This window comes from Blennius ocellaris (genome assembly GCF_963422515.1).
Source record: "Blennius ocellaris genome assembly, chromosome: 16".
Lineage (NCBI taxonomy): Eukaryota > Metazoa > Chordata > Actinopteri > Blenniiformes > Blenniidae > Blennius > Blennius ocellaris.
In genome coordinates this window covers 754,513-765,430 of record NC_137665.1, presented here as the reverse complement: position 1 = coordinate 765,430, position 10,918 = coordinate 754,513, and the positions used below count along the sequence as shown (strand labels likewise).

The 10,918-nt window shown below is 44.6% G+C and overlaps 2 protein-coding genes across 2 annotated transcripts in view; one reads left to right on the top strand and one right to left on the bottom strand.

Annotated features, from left to right (window-relative positions):
• Positions 1–1,597: 1,597 nt before the first annotated feature.
• On the top strand, positions 1,598–5,374 carry pheta2 (PH domain containing endocytic trafficking adaptor 2; the record flags this gene model as incomplete). Its single annotated transcript, XM_080511832.1, has 3 exons — positions 1,598–1,678; positions 3,332–3,629; positions 5,010–5,374. The coding sequence occupies 3 exons, from the start codon at positions 1,598–1,600 to the stop codon at positions 5,372–5,374; spliced, it is 744 nt and encodes a 247-aa protein (XP_080367958.1).
• Positions 5,375–5,557: 183 nt separating this feature from the next.
• The window catches only part of tbc1d10b (TBC1 domain family, member 10b), a gene marked incomplete at its 3' end in the record, with an annotated part of 21,335 nt that continues 15,974 nt past the window's right edge, over positions 5,558–10,918 (bottom strand). The window contains exon 10 of the mRNA XM_080511831.1: positions 5,558–5,605. Coding sequence (XP_080367957.1) covers positions 5,558–5,605 — 48 coding nt within the window. The remainder of the gene's footprint in view (positions 5,606–10,918) is intronic.

Genomic DNA, 10,918 nt, shown 5'->3' with positions numbered 1-10,918 from the left:
CTGCACCAGATGAACACAATGCAAATCACCCGTCTGAGATAATAAAGACATTTCTCTATGACCGGGGAGTTAAAAGATTAATTTTGCATTTAGAAACTGGTTGCTATGAGTTTGACGTTCATGTGTTGAAAGGTCTGTGCGTCTTAACGCTACAGACTCTTTTAGATGAAGAATTCCTTGAGGTCATTTGGGATAAAAAAGGATAAGAGGCGGTCAGAAATAGATCAAAACCTGCAGTCACATTGACCCAAGGTCACTGGCTGCCGGTCCGATTTTAACTGGACTGTTCTGAAAAATAGTTCATCTTCACTTTGCACATTTGTGGAATAAAACTCATCTTCATGAGAAAAGGTGACGTTGAAAAGCAGAAGTGAGAGACACGAGGTGAAACTCGTCCTCAACATGAAGCATCTTTCCTCCTCACTGATTCTGCTTTTATGAGCTCGCAAGTGTGCGACTCACCAGCTCGAAACCAAGGAGGGAGGGAGGGAGAGAGAGAGAGAGAGAGAGAGAGAGAGACAGAGAGACAGAGAGAGAGAGAGAGAGAGAGAGAGACAGAGAGAGAGACAGAGAGAGAGAGAGAGAGAGAGAGAGAGAGAGAGAGACTATAATGTGTCAGGGTTTTGTTACCAGGAAGTGGGTCGAGTTATTTATATTTTAACGCTCCGGTAACCTGAAACTATACGTTGAAACACTGCGTGGCTCCGTCTGCATCAAAGCGATGGAGACCCAGTGGCCGAGCAGTGAGGAGAAGGGAAACGTGTAGATGATGTAAAGGACGTGTAGAGTGAAGCTGAACGCCGGCAGAGGTGAGTCTGATCACTTCTCTTCCGCCGCTGCAGCTCAAACTAAACACTCGTACATTATTGATCAGCTTCCTGCTTTACACGTTCTGCATCGGCTCAGCCTCCAGACCCAGAACGTGAACGTGAAGGGTCACGAGGGGATTCAGCGCTAAGAAATGAAGGAAAAAGACATTCGTCCGAATTCTGTTCCTCAACATCACTTTTCCCCTTTTCATATAATTGAGACATCATTTAATGTGAAACACAGTTTTGAACTGATTTGCCATCATTAAAATACATTTTAGCTAAACAATCTCTGAGCTTCAGTAAAATGTTCAATGATCTCATGTCTGCTTCTTACAATATGCAACAACAACAATAATAACACTAATACTAACAATGTGTTCTCTCCAGAGCTCGTTTTCCCGACAGTGGCTGCAGCTCAGACTACCACAAGTTAAACGTTGAGGAAATATCAAGGGAAAGTGCAGAGTAATGTTCACCTGGTCACAACTTCAGGACAGAAACGTAAACGTGATTAAATTAGTTTAACCTGAGTTTTTCTCTTACGACGGACAAACAACAGCAAAATGTCATTAATAACAGGCTTTTTTCAATCTTAATCAAAACACTTGGTGATATTTTCTATTATTAGTTATTATGTAAATACATTGTTTGATGGGTATTTTAGGTTTTTTTAAATCTTCATGGTGGAATCCGTGTGTGTGTGTGTGTGTGTGTGTGTGTGTGTGTGTGTGTGTGTGTGTGTGTGTGTGTGTGTGTGTTAAAGCAGCAGTTCTCCAGGCGTTGGGATGAAGCTTCATGAGAAGATCTTGACCCGGTACCTGTCCAGCCCGTCTCCGGTGGACAAGGAGGGGTTCCTCTATAAGAAGGTACTTCTATAAGGTTCCTCTCTAGAAGGTACTTCTATAAGGTTCCTCTATAAGAAGGTTCCTCTATAAGAAGGTTCCTCTATAAGAAGGTTCTTCTATAAGGTTCCTCTATAAGAAGGTTCCTCTATAAGAAGGTTCCCCTCTATAAGAAGGTACTTCTATAAGGTTCCTCTATAAGAAGGTACTTCTATAAGGTTCCTCTATAAGAAGGTACTTCTATAAGGTGCCTCTATAAGAAGGTTCCTCTCCAGAAGGTTCCTCTATAAGAAGGTTCCTCTCCAGAAGGTTCCTCTCTAGAAGGTTCCTCTATAAGAAGGTACCTCTATAAGAAGGTTCCTCTCCAGAAGGTTCCTCTATAAGAAGGTTCTTCTCCAGAAGGTTCCTCTCCAGAAGGTTCCTCTATAAGAAGGTTCCCCTCTATAAGGTTCCTCTATAAGAAGGTACCTCTATAAGAAGGTTCCTCTCTAAGAAGATTCCTCTCTAAGAAGGTTCCCCTCTAGAAGGTTCCTCTATAAGAAGGTACCTCTATAAGAAGGTTCCTCTCCAGAAGGTTCCTCTATAAGAAGGTTCCTCTATAAGAAGGTTCCTCTCCAGAAGGTTCCTCTATAAGAAGGTTCCCCTCTATAAGGTTCCTCTCCAGAAGGTTCCTCTATAAGAAGATTCCTCTCTAAGAAGGTTCCCCTCTAGAAGGTTCCTCTCCAGAAGGTTCCTCTCTAAGAAGATTCCTCTCTAAGAAGGTTCCCCTCTAGAAGGTTCCTCTCTAGAAGGTTCCTCTATAAGAAGGTACCTCTATAAGAAGGTTCCTCTCCAGAAGGTTCCTCTATAAGAAGGTTCCTCTCCAGAAGGTTCCTCTATAAGAAGGTTCCCCTCTATAAGGTTCCTCTCCAGAAGGTTCCTCTATAAGAAGATTCCTCTCTAAGAAGGTTCCCCTCTAGAAGGTTCCTCTCTAGAAGGTTCCTCTATAAGAAGATTCCTCTCTAAGAAGGTTCCCCTCTATAAGGTTCCTCTCCAGAAGGTTCCTCTCTAAGAAGGTTCCTCTCCAGAAGGTTCCTCTATAAGGTTCCCCTCTATAAGGTTCCTCTCTAGAAGGTTCCTCTATAAGAAGGTTCCTCTATAAGAAGGTTCCTCTCCAGAAGGTTCCTCTATAAGAAGGTTCCTCTATAAGAAGGTTCCTCTCCAGAAGGTTCCTCTATAAGAAGGTTCCCCTCTATAAGGTTCCTCTCCAGAAGGTTCCTCTATAAGAAGATTCCTCTCTAAGAAGGTTCCCCTCTAGAAGGTTCCTCTCCAGAAGGTTCCTCTCTAGAAGGTTCCTCTATAAGAAGGTACCTCTATAAGAAGGTTCCTCTCCAGAAGGTTCCTCTATAAGAAGGTTCCTCTCCAGAAGGTTCCTCTATAAGAAGGTTCCCCTCTAGAAGGTTCCTCTATAAGAAGGTTCCTCTCTAGAAGGTTCCTCTATAAGAAGGTACCTCTATAAGAAGGTTCCTCTATAAGAAGGTTCCTCTCCAGAAGGTACCTCTATAAGAAGGTTCCTCTCCAGAAGGTTCCTCTATAAGAAGGTTCCCCTCTATAAGGTTCCTCTCCAGAAGGTTCCTCTCCAAGCCCAGCCTTCATTAGACATCAGGTCCCAGGTCAGTTCTCCCGTCTGGCCCACAGAGAGAAAGAACCTCCACGTTCCACCGGCGCTGGTTCGTCCTGAAGGGGAACCTGCTGTTCTACCAGGAGCGGCCGGCGGACCGCCGCCTGCTGGGCGTGGTGGTTCTGGAGGGCGGCGCCGTGCGGCGGGCCGACGGCGGGCCGCTGTGCTTCAGCCTGGCGTTCGGGCCGGGCCTCAGGACCTACCGGCTGGCGGCGGAGGACAGGGACGGTGTGGAGGGCTGGGTGACGGCGCTGCTCGCCGCCACACACTGCTACCTGGCGCTGCTGCTCAGGGACCTGGGGAGGCAGTACGAAGGTACGCAGTAGTAATCAGTTACTCTCTGAGTACTTCCTCCACCAAGGTGACCCACAACTCACTCATCAACACCCGTCAGACAAAACATGGATAGAAAAACAACAAGACGGACGTTTTCTGGACATTTGACGGCTTTTGTTTTCATGAAATCGTCTTTTTGTTGACGTGGTGGTGATTTTCCGGAGCGACGGTTTGGTTTTGTGAAAGTAGAGACATTTTCATGACTTAAAGTTAAAGTGAATTATGATCCTATTTTAATCCGAGCTTCTCCACAAGAGACTGAATGTTAGAAAATAGAGTTTGTGTTCTGGTCCGGCCCCCCAGGGTCTCGCTGCCTTACGACCCCCGGCCCACTGGCTGAAGGGGGACAAACTGGACGTGTCCAATAAAGGACAAACACACAAAGTTGATTTTGTGATCAGAACTTAATAGAATCATTTAAAGTCCCAGTGAAATGTAACACACTACTTTGCAAAAAACGATAGTTGGACTACTCCTTCTAAGGTTCCTCCGACTCTGCTCCTCCACTGTTGTCGCATAACAAAGTTATTTACATTTTTAATCCTTCTTCGTGAGCGTGACGTCACGAGTTGTGCAGATCTCCATCTGTTGTGTTTATATCGGCTTGTTTCCTCTTAAATATCCAAGTTTTAACAGTGTTTTGAAGTTCTAGTCGGCGTTTTATGAGCCTTGATGAAAGATTGAGCCTGGAAGAGACCAGAGAGGAGGAAAGGAGGGGGGCGGCGGGAGCGGCTAGCCGTTAGCTTGTGCGGCTAGCCGCTAGTAGACGATCAAGTAACACCTGGACTCTCCGGTGATTCCACAGTCTTCTAGCTCTTGGACGTGTTGGATCCAGGAAGCCGGTCGTTCTGCCAAAAGTCCGGAGCCTCAAAGCCTCAAAGGTGAAAAGTGGCGGCTGCTGAGGCGAGGAGACGAGGACGAATGGAGGACGAAGCGTCTTCTGCTTCCTCAAACATGTTCCAGACGGGGTCACCGATGGCAGAACCACCTTCTGTGTCTTCTTCATCAATCACTGGGTTTGAAATGACCACGATGATGAAATCTGGTTCAATTCAGCCTCTTCGTGGTCAAAACTCTGATCCTCCATAATGTAAACACAACTTGGGCGTGTGCACAACTCGTGATGTCACTCTGTTATTGTCAGAAGCTCCGCCCAGCAGAGGAAATAGCGCCGTTTAGCGGCTATTTTCTCTCAGATTGTCGTGTTTTAACATTTGACCTTCAGCCAGTTAGCAGGAAAACGTTCTAGAAGAGACACCAGAGGGTTCTGGAGGTGGAACCTTCATTTCACTGGGACTTTAAACACGGCGATGTAAATATGAGCCTCGTCATCAACGGTCTTGTTGTTTCCGTCTCCAGAAGCTCGACAGCAGCAGGGCCGTGGCGACTCTTCCGCCGGCGCCGTCCAGCAGCCCAGAAGCTTCTTGTTCACCTCGCAGGGCCAAAGGTCAGAGGTCAGGGAGCGCCGGAGCCTCAGCGCCCCCGCCGTCTCCCAGCCTCCCGCCAAAGCTAAGAAATCCCCCAAACTGTGGCGGCGGAGGAACGCCTACGTCACGCCCATCAACGGGCCGGCGCCGCCGTGCGGGGAGTGGCCGGCCGCGGGCCCGGACTCGCTGCAGGACTTCGGCCAGCTTCACCTCCACTACGGCCAGGAGGTGGGAAAGGCCCGGGAGGCCTGGCTCAGGGCCCGGCGGGGGGACGGACGCCTGGTGGACCTGGGCTGAGGGCCACCGAGGACACCCGAGAGTCTTCAGGAGGAAGTGGAAATGAAAGTGTGTCAAACAGGAAGTGAACGGGAGGTTCAATTCTGCACAAGTTAGCCAAGAACCAAACACGACTGACGAGACGTCCAGCGTCCCGACGGACGCAGGACGTCTGTCTTCGCTCTCAGAACGACTGAACTGCTGCTAGAAGCTCCTCTGCTGATCAGTGAAGCTCCTGAGAGGAGCAGCTGTCTGGAACACAGCAAACTGAAAAACACAGGAACATCGTGACGACTGCAGGTTGGGCCGACTCGGGTTGCCAGGTTTGCTGTTTTCCAGGATTTGAGCCACTCTTGAAATGTTTGGAGGGAATTTGGTCTGAGATCAAATATTGAAATTCCACAGACTGTTTGTAACTTGATAAGGATTTTTTTAGGAGGAAAATGCTTTTAATACTGAACAATGTGTTTGTTTATCAAGTATTCTAAATGGCTGTTGCAGTGACAGAGACAACCACCATGGTTTTACACATTTTGAATGATGGTTTTGTCTCCCAGACCTGGCAACCCTGCTGCTGACACACACATCTATCTGCACATTCACTCATGTAGAAGCGGCTATTTATTGGATTATTGTTCTGTTCATGAAAATGTTAATCAACATTGACAATATGAACTAAAGCCGAGCAGTTCGATGAAATTTAATTCATCATTGTTTCATGTTTTCGATGTTGCCTTTCCTGTGACGGTCAGTTTTCACACGAGCTCCAATGGAATCAACATTTTCATTCGAAGCATAAATAAACGATTTAACATGCAGTATTAAGCAAATAGTATTATACATTGTTCAGTTATTGTCGATGTGAATAAATCAAATATGTTACCTTTAAATGACTCGTATTTAATTGCCTGATCTGCTAAAATGAGTGAAGTACACTTTAATTGAGAAGGTAAAAACTTTTTCAAGAAACAATTAAAAACTCTTACCGTGACGTATCAATCGTCCTTCTGGACAAAAACACCTTTAAATCATAAACACCTGCTTCTATTGAAGCTCCAGTTTTATAATAAAAGGTTTGGTTAAATGATCTTTAATCAGTTCCTGACTGGAAACACCGACATGTTTCTTCCTCTGCAGCTGAAGACTCACTGGACTCTTTATCGCCCCCGACGGTGAAGCGGGAGAACTGCAGGCCTCGCCTGCTGGCGCTCCACGAGACCCTTTCAGTAAAAAACAACAAAGCAACATTATGTCCATCAGCTAAACTCTGTGACGTCATGGAGGACACGTGAACCATTTAGAAACATTCGACTGACGGCAGACAGAGTTTAAACAGTCACGTGCTCATTAGGAAAGTGATTCTATGCAAATCCACCCATTTTTTCTTATTTTAACCGAAAAACAACCAGTTGTTTTAGTTCAATGGGCATTTCAAAAACGGGATGAATATAAATATACGGGTGGATGATTGATGCTTTGATCGGTGGAATGAAAGACTGATGGACGGAGCCCGTCGTGGCGTCTGTCGGCCAGCAGGGGGCGCTGCAGCCCTGCAGGACCTCTGTTGTCACTGTCGGGGAGATTCAGTCGAAAATAGCTCAGTGATTTATGGAAGTAAAGGAACACAAAGAATGCAGCCACGTAAAAAGTGACAGGCTCTGATATGTGGAGGAAATGACTGCAGTTAACGGAGTTATCCTCTGGTTGACCTTTGACCCTGACGTCACGTCTGCCTCCTGATCTCCATCACTCACCCAGGATGGGGTGACGTAGCAAAACAGGCAACCTGAAGCTGAACCCACGGTGACGGCCGGCTGCTTCCCACGCCGCCTCGCATCCTTCAGGTCGTCTTCCTCGGTGGGCGACCTGGGAGATTCTCCACATTCTCCACCTTCTCCACATTCTCCACCTTCCCCACATTCTCCACCTTCCCCACGCCACACACACACATACCAACCATCTAAAACATGATAGATGGCTCCGGAGGAGTGTGGTGAGGCGAGTCGCGTTTCACCGCCGGCCCCTGCAAAGTACACACATCTGTATGGGCAGTGTAGGGTAGTGTAGGGCAGGGTAGTGTAAGGCAGGGTAGTGAAGGGCAGGGTAGGGTAGGGTAGGGCAGGGTAGTGTAAGGCAGGGTAGGCAGTGTAGGGTAGGGTAGGGTAGGGTAGCAGTGTGTAAAACATTGTCAGAGGCATAGATATAAAACAATAGATGCTGCTCAGCCTTTCAGCGCCTGTTGAAGCAATGTGCCTCCAGCGCCGCCATCTTGGAGAGGTCTCCTGCTCGTGCCTCCAGCGCCGCCATCTTGGAGAGGTCTCCCTCTGGAGCTCAATATAAAGATCCACTAAAACATTAGCAGCTCGCTTGCTAGTCCAGGTAGCAACACAAGTAATACCTCATTTTAAAGCTGAGGAAAAGCTCTGTCCTTTCCCTCGTTACAAAGACTTTTCACGAGGTTTCATAAAGCGTCACCTCACCTTTAAAATGAGCCATTACTTGTGTTGCTACGTGGACTAGCAAGTGAGCTACTAATGTTTTACTGGATCTTCTAGCCTGGATCTTGATGTTCAGCTCCAGAGGGAGACCTCTCCAAGATGGCGGCGCTGGAGGCACGAGCAGGAGACCTCTCCAAGATGGCGGCGCCGGAGACGCGTCACAGGCGAGGCACCTACTGTTTTATGTCTATGTTCAGAGGCGCGAGGCCCGTAAAGCTGTCGCTCCTCTTCACAGCCTGTAAATCAAAGGTCAGTCAGAAAAAGCAGGTCACAGTAAAATAAGACGAGTTTTGACGTCTAACTAATTTATGGCACAATAAACATCCTGGAGTTTCTTTGATTACAAGGATTTGTGACGCGTTTCTGACGGTTTTGGTTTGAGTATCAAACATGGAAAATAAAAAAGAAACTCCCCAGAGTCTGCATGACCTTATTAAAATTCATCTATTTCATGGGAATTTCTAAATTCAAAAACTCACAATTCTATTCACATAAACATCATTAAACTTTATTCAGTCACAAGAAGAAAACTGCTGTTAAAACGTGATCAAATTAAAGTTCTGCATAAAAATCTAAACGATGATCCAACATGCATCGTGGAGCATTTCACATATTTCTACAGAGTAGAGTAGAGTAGAGCAGAGTAGAGCAGAGTACAGTGCAGTAGAGTAGAGCAGAGTGCAGTAGAGTACAGTACAGTACAGTAGACTAGAGTAGAGTACAGTAGAGCAGAGTACAGTAGAGTACAGTAGAGCAGAGTACAGTAGAGTACAGTGCAGTAGACTAGAGTAGAGTACAGTAGAGTACAGTGCAGTAGAGTACAGTAGAGCAGAGTACAGTAGAGTACAGTGCAGTAGACTAGAGTACAGTAGAGTACAGTGCAGTAGAGTAGAGCAGAGTACAGTAGAGTAGAGTACAGTAGAGCAGAGTACAGTAGAGTACAGTGCAGTAGACTAGAGTACAGTAGAGTACAGTGCAGTAGAGTACAGCGCAGTACAGTAGAGCAGAGTAGAGTACAGTAGAGCAGGGTACAGTACAGTACAGTAGAGTACAGTGCAGTAGAGTAGAGCAGAGCAGAGTACAGTAGAGTACAGTGCAGTAGAGTAGAGCAGAGTACAGTAGAGTACAGTGCAGTACAGTAGAGCAGAGTACAGTAGAGTAGAGCAGAGTAGAGTACAGTAGGGTAGAGTACAGTAGAGCAGAGTACAGTAGAGTACAGTGCAGTAGAGTAGAGCAGAGTACAGTAGAGTAGAGTACAGTAGAGTACAGTAGAGCAGAGTAGAGTAGAGCAGGGTACAGTAGAGCAGAGTAGAGTACAGTAGAGTACAGACTTGATGTCAGACTGGTTGAAGTGTTGATTTAGAAAGTGAAGCTCCGCCCCCTCACACTTCCTCCTGGCAGGTAACAGACCAGGCCGGAGCATGCAGAGGTCAGAGGTCATCGTCGATGACACGGGGGGGGGGGGGGGGGTGACAGCCTGGGGGGGCCGCAGGTCCCACACGTCCAAAATAAACAAACTAATCCCCAATTAGTGGAGACGAGAGGAAGACGAGTCGCAGTGGAAAGACCAACAGAGGAGATTTACAAACTGCTTCATGGAACAACAACTGGATATAAAACCTGCAACCCTCTAATGAGGGGGGCCGGGGGGGGGCTGCTGCCCCGGGGGGGGCAAGCTCAAGTTTGTTTAGCTATTTCCGTCTCCCTCAGCTGTCCTCGATGCTCTCCTGGGAATGTCTGCTGCCATCGGCCTGCCAAGTAATCCCCTTATATTGAAGAGTGTGTGTGTGTGTGTGTGTGTGTGTGGGGGGGGGGGGGGGGGGGGGGGGGGGGGGGGGGGGGCTGACAGGGTGGAGAAGCACTCTGGCCGGGGACGAATGACCAAAAACACACCTTGTACTGACGAGGAGCCGCGAGCTGGAGCGTTAAAGAGGAAATACAGTAAAAGTTAAAAAAAAAACAAGCAAAATCGATGATTATTTAATTTACTCGAGTACTGCTGCTGGGAAAACACACACAAAATGTTATTTTGCACAAAATTCCATTTTGTTTTGACGTTTAAATGAGTAGTTTTGTGATTATAGATCACTGACATTTGAATAGAAGAATATCTAATGAGAGATTAGATTGAGCCGTTCAGATGGAAAACGATGAGTGTGAATATTAACAATCTAAGATTACATCTCAGTCTTATGTAAGATCACAGATCGTTTATCGGAGGGATTACGTTTCTTTAACTCGTCGATTCTGCAGACGTATTGACGCTGCTTAACAGTTGTTACTCATAATAAAACAAATCTTAAAGTATTTTTATTTCCTGAAAATATTTAACTATAAAAAACAGTTGATATGTTATCTTATATTATAAACACCAACAATTTTAATTCCACAATAAAATTATGAATCTGGAATTGTTTTTAGTTGTTTTTTATGTATATATAATAATAATCATAATATATATATATATATATAAAGAAAAAAAATTATCATCTAAAATGTAACTAATTATTAATACAAATATTTTCTAAGACATAGAATAATATATCAATCATTAAATTAATGGAAAATAGTTTAAGTTATAATTTTAATTCATAAAATTTGATTGATTATGAAAAACTTTTCTTTATTCTTGAATTGTTAATTATGAAATTATCTTCTTTAACTTTATTTTATTAGATTTTTATTTGACTGTAAATCCTTTTTAATCTGATTTTAAACTATTAATTAGTGTCACATATGCATAGAATAAATATATATATTGCTTAAAATTAAATAATTGATTGAATATTCATTTTAATTTAAAATGATGAATTAATTCATGTTAATGTTTTTACTTTTAAAATGTTCTAATTCAAACGATTAATCAACAAATAATTTTCTTTTACTTTAAATGTAAATGAAGGAATCAATATGTAAATTTAATGATCAATTATCCTAAATGAAACTAAATTATGGTGTTTATATTTACTTTCTTATTTGAATAAAGTATATTTTTATATTATTTTAAGAACAAACTTGTTATGGTGGATAAATAAAGACGTTCTTTTTACAGTGAAGCCAACGAAGC